Source organism: Haliotis cracherodii, unplaced genomic scaffold (assembly GCF_022045235.1).
Source record: "Haliotis cracherodii isolate W230 unplaced genomic scaffold, xgHalCrac1.p SCAF_18, whole genome shotgun sequence".
NCBI classification, from domain to species: Eukaryota; Metazoa; Mollusca; class Gastropoda; order Lepetellida; family Haliotidae; genus Haliotis; species Haliotis cracherodii.
The window spans coordinates 8,587,808-8,606,396 of record NW_027266273.1 but is presented as its reverse complement, the minus strand read 5'-3'; the positions used below and the strand labels follow the sequence as shown (position 1 = coordinate 8,606,396).

General features: G+C 40.4%; 1 protein-coding gene across 1 annotated transcript; it reads right to left on the bottom strand.

Annotated features, from left to right (window-relative positions):
• Window positions 1-7,989: 7,989 nt before the first annotated feature.
• LOC139465227 (uncharacterized) lies at window positions 7,990-17,919 on the bottom strand. Its single transcript, XM_071246900.1, has 4 exons — window positions 17,822-17,919; window positions 17,447-17,572; window positions 8,997-9,125; window positions 7,990-8,428 (listed from the first exon to the last, which is right to left on the bottom strand). Exons 1-4 carry the CDS (start codon window positions 17,841-17,843, stop codon window positions 8,037-8,039), a joined length of 669 nt encoding a protein of 222 aa, XP_071103001.1. The 5' UTR covers window positions 17,844-17,919; the 3' UTR covers window positions 7,990-8,036.
• Between the last annotated feature and the right edge of the window lie 670 nt (window positions 17,920-18,589).

The following is an 18,589-nucleotide window of genomic DNA, read 5'->3' as shown; positions in this document are numbered from 1 at the left end:
CTGTAAATAATCGAGTCTGGACCAGACAATTCTGTGACTGACATCATGAGCATCGATCCACACAATTGGGATACGATGACATGCATCAACCAAGTCAGCGAGCCTGACCACCCGATCCCGTTAGTCGCCTCTTACGACAAGCATGGGTTGCTGAAGTCCTATTCTACCCCAAAAGCAGTATCACTACGCAAACTGAGCAATAAGGCCCAGGAAACTTACTGAGTATGTCAAAATGTTATTGTCAGTTATCGTCGTCGTCGTTCTCTCCCATGAACCATAGACGTACATAACTGAAACGTGTTGCCAGCAATGACGCCTAAAATACACTGGCAGCCATATTTGAAAACTCAAACCTGCAATTTTGACTAGAAACTACACCATGGGTTCAGCATATGTGTTCAACCTTTCACCAACTTGACATTAAACATGCCGAAACAAAAATGTGACCCCAAAGAGTGCCGCTCTGAACTTGCCTACTTAAACGCTCGAAGTGTACATTACGATTCAGCATTCTAGAACGAACTACAGGTATCGCGGACAATCAACTTCTTTAATAGAATCTGCAGCTGCTTCATAATCGTGTTAGAATATGCATCGAGACGAGACGTACATGTAACAACAACTGTAATAAAGAAAGTCCTACTCAAAGCAAGTACGTGAACTGGTCACATGGATGCTTTGCACTGAGTCTTACTTCTATACGCGTGACGCTAAATAACGATTGGTATTATGCCTCAAAGTAACATTGACCAAGCAGAGAGTAGAACTACCGCCACTAAACACCCAAGATGGATGTTGCTGACCTAACATGATACAGTATACCGTCAGTAACATCCATCTTGGATTTTCCAACAGCCACCTCACATACTTCACATGAAAATTCTGGACACTGTTTTGTGTTTTTATATCAATAATTGTGTTGCGCAAGGGCATTAACTTAAAATACATCACGTTCGTCACTGTATTAATAAAAATGATAGTTAAACATTTCAACAACGTTTGGTCTCTAAGGGTTAAAGAGTAGTCTCCCTTTTACCCTTTACGTCAGCGGTCGTAAGTGTAAAGTTTTCATTTTGACAAATGTGCAATAAATATATGAGATAGTGTGAACCCTTCGGCATAACAAATTCGTCCAATATTTGTTTCTGCTGACCTAATAAGGCAACGTTTACGGCAACCAAAGATACCATACCCAATAGTATTAGGGAGGCGGTCGGGTAGCCTACTGGTTAAAGCGTTCGCTCGTCACGCCGAAGACCCTGGTTCGATTCCCGACACGGGTACAATATGTGAAGCCCATTTCTTGTGTCCCCCGCCGTGATATTGCTAGACTATTGCTAAAAGCGGCGTAAAATCAAACTCAATCAATCAATCAATAGTATTAGTGTATCATTTGTACAATGTGTTCAGATTGTTGGTTAACAAAGTATTAAAAATGAAGATTCACAATTAAATGTAACAAGATTTATAGGACGTCTTTCTTGTCCAACTACCTTGTCAGTTGTTAAGGCATATACTCCAAAAGGAATGAGTGAGTGTTTGGTTTTACGTGTTTTTTCCATCTTGTACCGACTATTTGAGACATTTATTACTTCAGTATCAGTGACAAAACAACATAGACTAGACTTTAAATGTATCAGTTTGTATCAAATGATCGGATTGTAAAACATATCAGTGTATCAATAAAATACCAATGCAAGGGAACAACCAGTCTTGATTATCCGCCGAAACAGATTCCATTTGGCGAAAAGGGCAAAATAAATTATAGACAACTTAAGATCATTGTTTGTTTGTTTTGGTGTTTAATGCGACACTCAGCAATATTCCAGCTATATGATGGCTGTCCGTAAATAATCGAGTATGGACCAGATTACATGATTTTCGATTTACACAACTGGGATACGATGACATGCATCAACCAAGTCCCGTAAGTCGCCTCTTCGAAATGCAATGGTTGCCGAAGATCAGTTCGAACCCGAATCTTCACGGGGTTGAGGTCAATGACGTTTGTTGTATGGTTTGTTGAGACATCAGACAGAGGTGGTCGATGTGTTACATGTACGAGCTTTCTCACTAAGACTTTCAAGAAACAAGAAATGATTGAAGGGAGACGAAACTTATATTGAACATTTCAAATATATCTCAAAATCATATGTTCTTTGTCTCAGGTGATTCGAGCTTGAAATGTCTAAGCAACATCAAAGACATGAAACCTATTTCTTGCATTCGTTGCTTACTTTAGGTTGCGTGAAGGAGAACTCCTCCGTAGTAGGAGAAGAATTGGCCATAAATGTTCACTGTTCCCCACGGTTTTGTAAACCAGACTTTCTCTCCCTCCTTCAGGTCCGTCAGGAAGGTAAGAGGTGCAACGCTGTATTTAGTTTCATACGGAGTATACCCAACTGTAAGTGCAACACCTTCTTTGATCAATGCAATATGGAGGTACCCATTATTATATCCCAGGATGTTGGCCCAGAAGAGGTAGGTGCCGGACACGGGAGCTTCAAGTATACCGGAAGTAGCATGGTACCCTCCGGCATTTCATACGAATAACCTTTGAAATGTAATGCATTCATGAAATAGAGACAATGGGATAACTGTCATAAAATTACATCTGTCAGTACAGGTATTAGATGTAAACTTGTAAACATGAAACACTCAATATACAAAAAAAGACAGATATTTAATTTTATCATATTATGGGTAGGTTTCTCGGCAGGATAAAAGCCAACGGATGAAAACGATATCCGTTGGGGTCATATGCAGATAGAGATGCAAATATCAAAGATCAAATAGGGACTACTTTCAGTGTTTATGAACAAACATTATCCAGTGATCGAGTCAGATTAACCATCGGGAATCTGGAGAAACGCCTGGGATAATTGGTATCATTATCAAAAGAATAGTCTAATATGCTGAAAATTAGTGTCTAACTGAAACGTAGCTAAGGTGTTTAACAAGATTTGGCAACTTTGGAGATAAAAATTGCGAACCAATTTTACGAGGGCAGTAACCAAGCGAGAATAGTTGCCATATCAGTGGCTGTAGACCTCTGTTGCTTTCCACAAATTAAAACAGTTGGATTTTGCAGAAATATACTCGAATTGTTAATTACCTTGTTTCGTTTTGCCGCTGTGTGTACATCTGACAGAATTTCGTAACGTTATGACAGGACAGACCGACTGTCAACGTCTGACTGTGGCCGTGACGTCTAATAGACTAGGGTTAGAGTAGCGTCCCTTTGATAAAGGACAGTAACGGACAGACCGATGAATTGCCGCGAAATGCAAGGGGAAACAATTTGTGCAGGCAATTGTTGTTTTGCATATTTATAGTTACGCCACTGTATAAGAAACGGGTTTCATTTGGAACGATATTGGCTACTGTCACTGTCCGACTGATACATCACTTACCTTCTGACGTGGTATATATAAATGCGCAGATTCCAGGAAAACTTGCAATGTTTAGGTAATGTGTGTGAGAGATGGGAAGAGATGGGAAGAGATTTTCGAGTACAGAGTTGAAGAATGACATTATATGATAAAGAGGTTACAACGCTTGTGTGTTTCGGGATGGTAAATATCCTGTATTAGGAATAAACACTATGTATTTAGCTAAATACAATGTTTATTCCAAATACATAGCCTAGAATGCATGTATAACACTCCATTAAATGTCAGCGTTATGTGATAAAAATCATCATGGAATCTTTTTTTCTGTATATGTAAAACTCTCTCTTGTGGGAGACTTGATCACTCCTCATTACAGCGAATTTATAACTACATGTGTAAGTGCGACATAAATACTTTAAGCATATACAATTGGAAGTTAAACAAGATATCAATCTCACAAATGATACAGGCATATGTCTAGCTATGGCAATCGGAGGTAAATTTATGATTGTACAATCAATAGACTTTTGCAAAAAAGTTGAATGGTGCATTAGGTATTACTGACAAATTTTAATACCGTGAATACTTGTAAATGAATTTATTTGGAGTAGCGCCGCCTTGTGAGAAGTTGTCACTACGCATATTTGACGCGCTCCGCCGATATTTCCGACTTCGAGCTGTTTAAAACATAGAAACAACTTGGAGACCCGTTAGTTTCATAAATGTGTTTAGAACAAACTGGACTGCGATGTGACAACTCACCAAAGTCACACAAGATGCTGTACCACGACATGTTTATGCTTCATGTATGATAGAGCAAAGCGGCGTTCAGCCATGCATGTTGCACGTGCTAAAAAGCTCGAGTGAGCCGATGAGAATGGGACTGCTTGCTCTAGACTATGTCTCATTGTTAATTGTGCTAAGCAATGATCTGGGAACCAATCCAGTCCCCGGTCAAGTAATAGCACGCTGCGATCTACATTGCGGTAGAACTGAGCGTCAGAGATGTCCTTATCAAGAAACAGGCGATGAGAAAAGATAAAATGTTTCAAGACTTTGAACACAAACACATTTCTTATATAGAGATAGACCCATGACAAACTGTGAATTCGAGCCTCGGATGGCGAACATGAGTAGGAAAGTTGATATGATAGAGAGTCAAATGAGGAAGAACAATGTAGAGGGAAGTCCTGATGAGGCAATGGAAGAAACAGAACCAAATTTAAAACATTGCTTGTGGACACACTTGACATAAGGGGCAACATAGCGTTCGACACAAATGCTTCCATGATTAGCCAAGTTGAGAAGCTAAAAGTGAGAACGTAAGGATTTCACACAACTACACCGATGCAAGTTTGCTATGCGGAAATAGGAAAATTACAGTTGACAAAAAGATCTACTGAACCCTAAATTAAGGTATGTGAGGACTTGTAAACCTCGAACCCGTGACACATGTGGAAATAGCACGCCGGCTACGGCTCAAACAGCACTACCACAAGAAAGAATGAAATGAACTGCACAGTATGGAATAAGGGAGGTCTACATAGGATCTTGAACTACTATCTTTCTTGGAACTTGTGAGTAATAATGCTGTTATAGGACTAGTTGAAGCATGGTCTAGATGAAATGTTACTTTAATTTCCCTGGATACACACAGCTTAGTAGAGTAAGTCCTAAACCTCTTGGGTTTGGGGGAAATCAGCAAGACTATCAATATTGTTGTGAAAAGATCGATTGGGATCTTTTCCAGTTTACTGACTAATGTCAGCAATACAGACACTAGCATGTGCCTGAAAATGGAAATCCTATATGTGATGAATATTCCCCTATTCATATCATCGGTGAACTCTTCACCAGCTAAGTCTAGTTTAAATTCGACAGAACCAGTGCTGGACATGTAAGACAGTGACATTACACGAGTTAAATCGAATTATCGAGACAAAATCGAAAGATCGACCATGATGACATCTCACACCTGCCTATCGAAAATTTAAACCAGAGAGTCATACAAGACAGTATAATAAATGTGCGAGGGCGTTCTTTCTTGGAACTTTGTAAATTAACTTGATTAAGAATATGAAAGGCATGGATAGAGGCCCTAAGAATAACCTTTACAGTGTCAAAAACGTGGGAAGTTACGGGTATGATAACGAATGTCACGATGTTCCTACAACTGCATGGCCATGGCTCCGTGCATTACGTGCAAGCGACAGCAGTGGTGACAGTAGCTGTATACAGTTGAAGTAAGACGAGTTCTATGGATGAACAACTTCTTTATTACAATTAGTGCGACGTTTCGGTGTAGATCCTAACACCTTTAGCAAGCAATAGATGGATAGGGCTAAGCAACATAGGTATATATACACTTATTGACATCTAAGTTGTTACTGTGACTAGTTGATGGGCACAGAGAGGTGATTAAGCTAATTGGAAGCCAGTGGATGACTAATGAACACAGAGTAAAGAAGCAGACAGATGGAGATGATGGAAGCCACTGTATTAATTGGATGGACAAAGGGATTTGGCAACTGTGTCCATCAACTAGTCACAGTTACAACTTAGATGTCAATAAGTGTATATATACCTATGTTGCTTAGCCCTATCCATCTATTGCTTGCTAAAGGTGTTAGGATCTACACCGAAACGTCGCACCAATTGTAATAAAGAAGTTGTTCATCCATAGAACTCGTCTTACTTCATCACTCCAACTTCTAAAATGCCACTGAAAGAAGTTATACACTGTATACAGTTGCTTGTAAATATTCTGAAGACACATGTTGTGATAAAGCAGAAGGGCCTTACATGTTTCTTTGTTTGTTTCTATTTGACGGCGGTCTGTAAATAATCGAGTCATGACCAGAAAAGCCAGTGATTAACATCAGGAGCATCGATTCACGCAACTGGGCTACGATGACATGCATCAACCAAGTCAGCGAGCCTGACCATCCGATGCCCTTATCGCCTCTTACGACAACCATAGTCGCCTTACGGCAAGCATGGGTTGCTGAAGATCTTCAGGGGTACATATTTATAACTTGTAGCCACATGGAAATGATTTCTTAACACGAGAACAGCATTGTCTAAACATTGTCGAAAAATATTCTAATCAAAGTACGAATTTTACGATGCTTTCATCACATATACTTACTGCTTGGTGTTTCAGCCTGTTCAGTCTTGAATTTCGTTTTAGTTTTCTCTAGAGAGGCATTCAAACTGACGACCTTTACAGCAAGTGAATCCAGGTCTGATTTCCTGCACTGGGCCTTGGTCAGACGGGACACTGTTTGCTCCAGAAGAAGCACGTGCGTGAGGACGCTGTCCAGGTCCACCTTGCCATCTGACGTCTTCATGGGACTGATGAGACTGGTCACGGAGGACAGGGATGTCAGCACAGCAAACACAAGCAGGACGTCCTTGATGTGAACCGGTTGGAGTTCTGGTACCAAGCATGACAAGTGGACATTTTTATACTGTTGCTAGTATTGATTGTCTCACATTTGCTGAAGTCACAGACTGCGACCGCATCAACAACTCTACACGATTCATATTCGGATTTTGAAAACAATTTCAAATACATATGTTGTACGTATGTTAAATTAAAATCTATATCTATTACATTGCCTAATATATGTTACGTGTTACATTATTCCCATGGAAATCCTTAATGTAGATTAAAGTATAGCTAAACTATTGCCCAATGAAAGTTCTCAGTTTAAACACGTTGTCCAGTTGTATAAACGCACTACATAGAGTCCAATGTATAAGGATGTTTCCCGTTCGTGCACAATGTTGTATTTGGCCTGCAAATTGTTTTTCAGCCTTCACTACTACCAGATTTATTGATCTCTGCAAAGTGACAATCCCAATGATCCACAGGTTTGACCATAAACCCTTGAGCGTACATCCACAACTACGATTACAACATCAAACACTGACAACCAAATGTTCGTCATAGTTGAATTGCAATAATAGATTTGAAGTCAACTGTTGGATTGTCTTGAAATAAACCCCATCGGAAAATCACTCTCACATATGTTGAAAATCGGGTCATGGAAGTTAAATAAAGGAAACATATTGAGACTATGTTGATTCCGGAAGGAGAATTAACGCACCGCGAAGGCACGTGTTCAGGTTACGATCACAACAAGCAGATTCGGGTGATTTCTCCAACTTAAACCATGTTGTGGTTGATGTATAATTTCTCTGTGCTTTTTCATAATGACATATTAGTTGAGTCGGTTTTACTTGTCCAAAATGCACATAAAGAAAGGCCAGTGAATTCTGGCTCAGAAGTCTTACCAACCTACGTTTAACGCCAGTTTGTCCTTTTCTCAGGTTCTAACAGTGGAAGACATTCATCAATACGTTTAGTACTTGTGTTTACGGATCTGTTTTAATCAATGTCGTGTAAAGTTTGACTTGTGGGGGTTGATGGCTCTAAGTTTACACACAATCTTCGGGATCAGAACTTAATGGGTAAGTGGTCCAAGTTGAATAATATGGAAAGAATAAGTTGTTGGGTACCACATCGTGACTAAATGTACCAACAGTCAAGAGAAGATAAACGTAAACTAAAGGCAGTAGTTAGGTTGTCATATTTCCTTTATTAAGATTTAATCTGGACTTAAGAATGTCACTTTGGCGTTAGTTCTGATGAATCAAGGTTCCACCGTAACTGGAGTGACTATGTCCGAAGACAGTGGTTTGGTGAGCTGTTTGAAACCACACTTTTTGTCCTTGCTTGACTTGTATAATGTATGATAAACTCGCAGATGTCTCAACACGGGAGGCTGCGAGGGCTAAGCGTCTCCCTTCTTTGTATAGCATAACGTGGACATGGTTTTCTGTATACGGTAGTATGCTTGCCCAGAACAGGTAGGTGCCGGTCACAGGAGCTTCAAATATGCCGGTGGGGGCGTGGTACCCTCCGCCATTGTTCAGAGTTACTGTGTCAAACTTGAAGAATTGATTTCCGGAGAGAGAAACCCTTGGTATGCTGGTTGTTACCTCAAAAGACACGTGGGTCCTCGATATTCCTGAATTAGCAGGAAGCAGATCATCTATATCAAACTTAATGAATGTCTAGAACTATATGAACATATTCATGAAATGTAAAGATCATTGGTAGTCATGTGACATCATTACTTAACTTTCAAAATTCTGTTGTGTGAGTGACTAAAAATTGAATCCTATTCCCTCTTAGATCTACTTGGATTTCCGTTTTGGCTATCATAATTCATGTTGAATCTCCTCTTACATTAGACACACACATTTATGAATGTTATTTGTATTATAGCTCTTTGACCCGATTCATTGTGTACTTACTGAACTTTGATTAACTAAACAAATATGTAACATACCTTCAGTAAACAGTACAATCATTGACATATTTGATCTGTTAAGCAATCGCGTTCATGCATCATCCAGCAATCATGGAAAAGTATTATTGTTGAGCCATTGTGGGTTGGTCAGGTTTCGTTACTGTTGTTTTTGTATAGTAATACGCTCTGTAATGTTTCTGCATTTGCTGTACAATTAACTTGCACATTCAGTCATCTGTTCTGAGGGACGTACTATTTTGAAGCCAACGTTTTAAATACTTACTTTTGGTTTGACCAGACTTGTCCTGGAGTGTAGAGTTGAATGTCACAAGCTGACGTTCCATAGCCACGAGTCTGGCGGTCACAGCTTCCAGGCGATTTGATATGTTCAGGTTTGAGCCTGCAGCAAGGGCTAAAATGAAGAGAGCGCAGACAACTTGCATTTGTGCTTACCCCATGATGCCTGTACTTACCAGAGAAGCATGTTCTTGCATTCATTTATAGTGTTCCAAGGGAGTAACTGCCTAATTTCCCACTTGAAGATGTGTGATGTGTTTGTCAACGTGAGCATGCAATGTACAGAAACGCTGATTAAAACATCGATTCTCTCATGCAGTGTGGATTCTCTGATTCCAGATGGCCCACACTTGAAATAGATGCACCAGACTTGAAATATATCTTAAGGTTTGCTTTAGTTTGCGTCTAAATGCAATAATCAGCTTGATACTGAGAACGATGCGAATGAATCCAAATCTCTGTTTAAAATTACATCTCGGAATTATAACTTTAATTTAAAAGTCAAGTTGACAGTATAGACAGGTGCCTTATCCTATATTTCGATACATCACCTTGGTGGGCACCAACCATGGTAATTTGTTTACACTTCCTTACTCACTGGTAGTTACAGTTTTAATGAAACTTTTGTGAGGGGTAGGTGCTACCGGTTTCGCCACTGATTTCAGTGATCCATTCATATGAGTTTGATCATTTTCTTTTCTTTTATCCCCATTGGAAACTGTGTCGGCAGATACTCGAAGTGGGTATTCTTTGGTATTGACGTTTTGAATGTAAGACATTCAAATTACATTTTATATATCCATCTACAACCATATTAAAATGTGTTTTTTTCCCGATTGTCAAACCATTGTCGCAATATATTCTAATGTCCAGGTCAATCTTGCCATCTGACATCTTCATGGGACTGATGAGAGTGGACACAGAGGACAGGGATGTCAGCACAACAAACACAAGTAGGACGTCCATGATTGGATTTCTGGTATGACAAGTGGACATTTATGTAATGTTGCTGGTATATATTATTTCGCACTCTGAAGTGACTGTACACGATTTCTTATTCGGATTGTGAAAACAATCTTCTGGATGCATCTTTTGCACGTATTGAAACACATACATGTATGCGCATGTTTAAATTGTAATATATATCTTTTAAATATCCTAATATAGGTGTTAGGTGTTACATTTTCAATGCTCAAGTTAGATTAAAGTATAGGTAAACAATATTGCACCAATGGGTGTTTTCAGTTTGAATCACGTGGCCAGTATTATAAACACCTGAAGCAAAATGCACAATGTTGTATGTGGTCTACACAATATTCGAGTTAAACACGTAGTTTATTGGATAACAGTTTTCCATGTTTAAGATCACCAACCGCTATGAATCTATATAGGAATATATGAAACAGTTGGTTTTCAGCCTCTCCCCTAACCAGATGTATTTATCTTTGCAAAGTGACAATCCCCCTGATTCAACTTTTCTTTGCAAACTAATTGACATTGGTGCGAGAGAACAGTTGTCAATGTTTGACAAAACGTTAGGGGACTATACTTAATAAATTTATAACTTTATACCGTATATGCAATTCTTATTGCCTAAGATTGATTGCAATTTACACGTATTTAATTAATCTCTCGAACGCATCTATTCGTCTAGTTTTGAATCGTATATTTGTAACTAACATTAAACATTTTTATTGACGTTTTTGGAGGGTTTTCACATGTAGTGGCAATACCTGTACCTGCAAAAAGCAACAGTCGATCACCTCGTGCAGCGCACATGTGGGACAGATTGGGTCGTTAAGTAGTGCATAACTTTTAATGAAATCCATGATGTTTTTAACTGATTATAAGCATCTGAAATACTGATAAACAATGGGATCAGTATATTTCCAGTTTCCCATTTTTCTCTTTAAATCGCTTATCTTTGTGATGGGATCTTGATATGTTCACTCATTGAAATGATAACCGTTGTCCAATCTGTGCCACGTGACTCTGAGATTGTTATCAGTCGCTTTTAATTACATGTGAATATTTTACAAGAACAACTGTATTCAATTATGAAACAGATGTATGGATACAGAGAGGAAATCTCAAGAATGGTGCAGCCACAAGTACAAATGTCAACCTTGTCAGGTCAAGAAAATTCATAATTATTGTATCTACAGGTGTATTATATATTTTCTTCGCGACGTTTCTATGATAGCCTTAGAGTCACTGAGAAAGAATGAAGTAAGTTTAGGCCTAAAGTGTTATTTCACTCATGTGTGATATCGAGTTTATAATTTCAGAAAAAACACGGCATATATATTTAACGGTGGATCTAATCCGTGCGTCACGAATACAATTCATATAAATATTCTTCCCCGTGTTTTATCTGCATGTAGTTCCCTGCATGCCTTAATGTCATCCGTCATATATATTCTGCAAAACAAACCCCAACAGAAACGCAAGGTATTTTAGATGTATTTTTTACATATCATATAAATAGTTAGCAGGTGGTAATCCTTTGTCAGGGACCATATGGCATAAATAAAACAGTAGATTTTCAAGGGGAAGGAAATCTGTTCGCAATATCTTGTTCGGTCCCATTAGGATCCAGAACTGACTGGCATCGTCGTCCCATGGCGACGCATAAAACGTACTGGTGGACATACTCTGTGACCATGACACACCACTGTCGTCGCAGCCGGCGATACATTTAGTCAAAATGACAGCTCGAACTGGTTGTCTAGCGCGAATACTTTCAGCGCGAAAACGGTTCCTCACTGTCTGGGCTGATATCCTACGCAGTCCTAGTATTGCCGTTGTTGTAGATATGGCCGTCGTGGTTCTTTCACGTAAGTGATGTAGCAGTGTGAATCTGTCCTGTGCTCGTGGTCGACCGGATCAGCTGTGCCGGTTCCACAGTCTTGTAATGGCGCATGGTGCTACATGGAAAAACCTGGCTAGAGCCAAAGATGATCCTCCTGTTTGCAGTCGGACGATGGCGTTGGGTTTCCATCAGGCCTTGCAAGTTTTCCCTTTCCCTGTTCACTTGCTGTAAGATTGTGATGGCATGCAAATGCAAACCCAAAGTTTATATAGCTCAACAAGTGATGTTACACGTGCATGTCATGTTGAGATGTTTCTGTGCCAGGCTCTTACGTGGCTGTGTTTTTTCGATTGTTCCATCTTTTCACCAAATTACTGCATTACCTCATTCTTTCCACACAAATCAATCGAATCCATGCAGAAATGACGAATTCAGTTTTGGTATTGATGTTGTATGGATGTCGCCAACACTCTGTCACATACTTACGATTTTACTACTCTTGCGTTTCTATTTTAGCTGAGTATATCAGCAGTTTTGTAGTTGTATCCGTTAAATATTCATGAACATTATCCATCGCAAATGAATTAGATTTTCTGACATTTTCCCCCGTATATTATCCGTCATATATCCCCATATATACGCATGCACAAAAGTTAAGCGCCACCATATTCATAGTCTCTTGATTTCACGTGTGGGAATCAGAAATACGAAATATGATGATCTATGACTGGATTAGGCTTCCATAGTTTCATGAACCCAAATTTGTCCAGATACCACAAGGAGAGTGTGCTTTACGTGTTGCTGCAGTTACCCTACCCTATAAATAGTGAAATTCAAGTTTCAGACACGTGGTTGCATTTTGCTCCTGTGTGAGATTCCCCTTCCAATAGAGGTTGGAAATCAGCCATGGTGAGAAAGTTAACGAACGCTGAAAGATGGCAAGTGATAGGCATGAAAAATGCTGGCATGTCATGCAGGGCCATTGCAAGAAGAATGGGTCGTCATCACAGTGTTATTTCTCGTTTGATTGTCAAACGTAGTCAAACCAGAGATTGTCAATGACAGGCATAGGTCTGGTAGGCCAAGAAAGACCTCTAACAGAGAGGATGGACGTCTTTTCGGGATAGTCAGACGAAATCCATTTGCCACTTCAACAGATTTAAGACTGCAGTGGATTACCCATCAGAGACTCTCGACGATGACCGTAAGGCGTCGCCTCAGAGCGGCTGGTTATCACGCCAGAAGACCAGTAAACCGTCCTCAACTGACTGAGAGGCACATGCGGAATCGTCTGATATGGTGTCGTGCCCGTAGTCGATGGAACTTAGCCAGCCAACTGGAGAAGGACCCATTGGTCTGACGAGTGTCGAATGCTGCTACGAACTGTTGATGGTCAAATACGTGTTTGGAGGCAACGTAACACTCGTTTTGCACTAAGGAACATCCAGAAGACCTTAGCATGTGGCGGGGGTCTGTCATGGTATGGGGTTGTGTTTCCTTCGGCTGCAAACTTCCGCTGGTGACAATTCGTTGAAACCTGAATGGCCAACAATACCAAGATGCCGTTCTTCGTCCAGTGGTAGCCCCTCATTGTGACATCCATCTTCTTCAGACAAGACCTGTTTACATGGACGACAATGCTAGACCACACAGATCTCGGGCAGTTTGGGCTTATTTGCGTCAAGAAGCTATTTCCACTCTTCCTTGGCCGACCTGTAGTCCGGATCTGAATCCGACTGACCATCTCTGGGGCATTCTTGGCCGGAAAATCAGACCTCGTGATTCCCCAGTTCAAAATCTTGCCGCACTTCATGAAGAATGGATCCGTTTGCCTCAGAGAAGCATTCAACGACTTGTAATGAGTATGAGGCGTAGGGTTGAAGCTGTGGTCAATGTCCGTGGATTATACACACGTTACTGACGTTTCTGTCTTGCAATAGACTCTGCACTCCCTAGGGTGTCTATGTGACACCTGATATGGTCTGCTGATATCATGACAGTTACATGACAAAGAAATTTTTTGATGTTTTCTAATCCTTCAATTTCTGGTCTTCGGTAAAATTCCTTTCTGCTCATATTCTTTTTGAACACAAGATAAACGTGCTTTGTGACAACTTTTACATCACATGAGGATTACATATACGGCTTATAGCAATCGTACATCTAGTTATAATAGTCATCACTAAGTGCCAAAAGTAACAGCTCACAAATATGGTGGGTGGCGCTTAACTTTTGTGCATGTGTATATATCTGGCTATGGCAATCGAAGATAAATTTATGATTGTAGAATCAATACACTTTTATAAAAAAAGGCTGAATGTTGCTTTAGGAATTACAGACAGATTTTTATAATGTGAATACCAGTATATAAATATATTTGGAGTAGTGCCGACTGGTGAGAAGTTGTCACCACACACATTTGACGAGCTCCGTTGATATTTCTACGGGCTGTTAAAACATATTGAAACAGCGTGGAAACCCGTAAGTTTCCCGTTAAGAACAAACTGTCCTGCCATGATGAGAGATATCCGCCCACATCATAACGCTTCCCAAACCAAACCTGTCCACTTCCTGTACGCATTTTCCGGAGTAACGTTCTCCTTGACGTCTGTAGCGCCGTGCTCTTTCATCCCCTCGATGTAGAAGAAATCTTGATTCTTCGCTGAACCAGCCATCTCTCCGTCGCAGTTGAAGCCATACCCTGTGTTGACGACACCAATGCAGTCGTTGTTGACGATGTTGTCGACTCAATGTGACACGTCGAACAGGACGTCTTGCTTGTAGACCTGCTGCTCTTTAACGGTTTCGCACGGTCTGATCGGAGATTCTGCGCAGCCCGGGTATTTGGGATGCGGTTGAGGTGGCGGTGGTCGTTCTTTCACGTATGTGGCGTAGTCGGATGTAGCGATCTTGGGCGCGGGTGGTTACTCTTGGTCGTCCCGACCTAGGCCGATCATGCTGTTGAAACCGTTTCCATAGCCTTGTGATGGTGCTGGGCGCTTCATTGAAAACCCAGGCTACAGCTGATCGGGATTCCCTTGCCTGCAAGCGGCCAATGACGTTGTTTCTTTGCACTTTTGTTAATCTTGGCATGTTGTTGAACCGTCACTGTTCGATTGACGCAGATGCCAGGCGATCAAAAACCCTGCACTTTAATAGCGATCATAGTGCTGCTGCACGTGCAGCACGTGCAGCTCCATTAGCTTTTTGTTAATGCATTGGGTGCGTTTTTCCGAATCGTGGAACCGAATCGTGTTTCCCGACTAATGGATTGCAAGTCCTTCTTGTGATAATTTTGATTCGGGAAATTTGTCACTGACATTATAACACATTTAACCCTTTCATGTTGCACCTCTTTGTCCGCTTATTCTGCTTTGATGCTAAAAATATCCATTTTGCGTTTCCTTTTTTGAAGAGTATATTTCTGTGACCCCTTCCTACACTGTATACCACCCCGACTAGCGAGCTATACTTTACTTATTTCTGTGACCCCTTCCTACTCTACTTTGGCGTCATAAAGCTCTCCTGATGGGAAGTCGAAGCAGTCGACATGACGTCACAGTACGCGACCATCAAGTTGCGATAGTCATGCGACTGCATGTTACAATACACTCTCTAAGTATTTGTTCGTCAAATACTCTACCTGAAATATATTGCCAAACTCACTCTAAATAATGTAGGAACGTCAACGGTAATAAGGTAAGATCACTATTTGAAATTACCAAGCGGACGAGTTTGCGAAAGAAGTGCCACTGAATAAATACTTTTTTCAGTTATGCGGTCAGTTCTGCTACGTGGACTGACTAACGGTTGCAAATGCTGACTGTTTACTGCTACAATATCAATATGATTTATTTAAAATGTAGCCCTTTCGCCAGTAACCTGTCCCGAGTGATTACATTGCATAATGTTTTAATCTATAGATACATTTGCAAATTCAAGTGGCTTAAATGGGTATGTTGTGTTTAAAACAGCATTCGTAAACAGGAAACAAATTCATCCTCAGAAAATACATTGAAAAACGTTGATCTGTCCAATTCTTCCTTTGGATAAAACTGAAATATAAAAGCTCCTACTGGAACTTCCCAGTCCTCCTTTTCTTTGTTTCATATGTTTAATATAATATTGATATTGAAATAAACAATTGGATAGCTGTGGATATTTCTCTCTGTAAACTCTTATACATTGGACAAACAAACAGAAAATGTTTTTCATTTTCCACAACGGACAAAGTCGCTCTTCTCTTGGAACAAGTTCTCACTTGTGTGTAAACTTTCCACATCGACATCTACCAAGTGCCTACCAAGCCACTTTTTAAATTTAAATCACTTTATATTGTAGAGACACTTTTCTATTTGTAGATATAGTTTAAGTTGACTGTAAACTTCTAGTTTTTGATTATCACGAATGTTAGATTTCCATTCCTGAAAGCGCACATCTTTGTGTCGTTGATTAAAAGCAGAGATAAACGTATTAAAACAGCCAACACCTTGAGCAAGCAAAGTTTATCCAAATCCTAAAGAAAATAATCATGTACGTATATCACCAGCCCAGGTCCTACGACCAGCATTGCCAAGGGCTATAAGCAGAAGAGTGACATTTCAATACCTATTCTATATTTACGGTTAAATCTTAAAGCCACAATGTTGCTTTTATGGCGCTTGTTGTGATAAATGTAAATGAGTTCAGCTTCAAGATAAATCAGTAGTAATGATCACTCTGGGGTACTTGTGAATACCTACTGCATGGTGTGCCTAGTTCTTCAACGTGGACAGGCGATGGTGTGTGAATTCTTAATGTTTGACGTGCCAAGTTCTTCCATGTGAACAGGCGATGGTGTGTGAATACCTACGTCGGGACGTGCCAGGTTTCGTGAATACTTACTGTTTCACGTGCCTAGTTTTTTCCAGATAGACAGGCGATGGTTGGTGAATACTTACTGTTTGATGTGCCAAGATCTTCCACGTGGACCTACTGCATGGTGTGCCTAGTTCTTCAACGTGGACAGGCGATGGTGTGTGAATTCTTAATGTTTGACGTGCCAAGTTCTTCCATGTGAACAGGCGATGGTGTGTGAATACCTACGTCGGGACGTGCCAAGGTTTCGTGAATACTTACTGTTTCACGTGCCTAGTTTTTTCCAGATAGACAGGCGATGGTTGGTGAATACTTACTGTTTGATGTGCCAAGATCTTCCACGTGGACAGGCGATGGTGTGTGAATATTTACGACAGGACGTGCCTAGTTCGTCCACGTAGACAGGCGATGGTGTGTGGATACTTACTGTTTGACGTGCCTAGTTCTTCCACGTAGACAGGCGATGGTGTGTGGATACTTACTGTTTGACGTGCCTAGTTCTTCCACGTAGACAGACGATGGTGTGTGAATACCTACTGCAGGACGTGTCAAGATTTTCCACGCGGACAGGCGATGGTGCGTGAATACCTACTACATTGCTTGCCAAGTTCTTCTACGTGGACAGGCGATTGTTGGTGAATACCTACTGCAGGACGTACCAAGTTCTTCCACTTGGACAGGCGATGGTGTGTGAAAACTTACTGCATGGCGTACCTAGTTCTTCCACGTTGACAGGCGATGGTAAGAAACGGATTAGCAAGACTTACTGCATGTGCACGGAGTTCTTCTTTCCAATGGTGTTGATTTAAATGCCAAAAGCTGACGTTCCACAGCCTCAAGTCTGGCGTTGATGTTTTCCACATCTCTCTGCTTGTCTGGGCTGGACTCTAGGGCTGGGGTGAAGAGGGCGAAGGTAAGAAACACATAGGCTTTCATGATGTCTCTTGTGTGGATACAACCAGACTAGTGCTTTATTCTGTCCTGCTTAATGTTAATGTAATAAAATAAATGAATTGTTGAACCTCAAAGAGTTTTATAATCGGTTTATCTAATTTTTAGGTCTTCGTATTGATGAACAATACACATATACCAAAAGAAACGTGTATTTTATGTCAGAGACTTGCTAGATTGTTAACACTTACTTTTGCTGCGAGGTGTTGTCATTGAAAGCCAGTCGGGCGATCACAGATTCCAGTGTACTTGATTTGTCGAACCCAGATCCTGCAGCGAGAACTAGTGATATCAGAGCGACAATGCTGCAAATGATGACTTTCTCCATGATGTCAGTTGTGTACAGACAGCTGGCATCTAGCGTTCATTTATAGTGTCCGGGTACGTTGTATTTGCCAACATGTTGCAAAGGTGTGATATAAATGAAACTCCCATATGTCCACAACAACTGATGTGATATCAAATTTTAATGCACCTAAAGAGCTGACCATGCGTATGTTCTAAACTCCAGATGGCACACGCCCAAAATTAATGCAAACCGGACTTGTATGAGTTTGTATGCATGAGTAGACCAAATTGTATTTGAAGGATTTGGTATCTTCCAACTTAGGCTAAAAAGACGTACAGACAATGAGCGCCATTATTGAAGCATTACGGATTTTCGTGTATGCCATCATATACAAAGGTAGCTGGAACAAATTGACAGTAGCATTTTACTCATATCTTGTTGGATAATGATCAGATATCATAGGGTATGAAGTAGTGGACAACACAGAACATCTAAAACAAAGACGTGAGAAATGGGTTTTATCCGTACATTTAGTATCATAATCTGTAGATTCATAATACATATAGTACTTTGTCATAACATACGTAATTGTTTCTTTCTTCAAGTCGCTTGCATAGTTCCCTCTCCAGAGTCTTTCCTTCTTGACAGAGGACCCATTGCTGATGAGCAA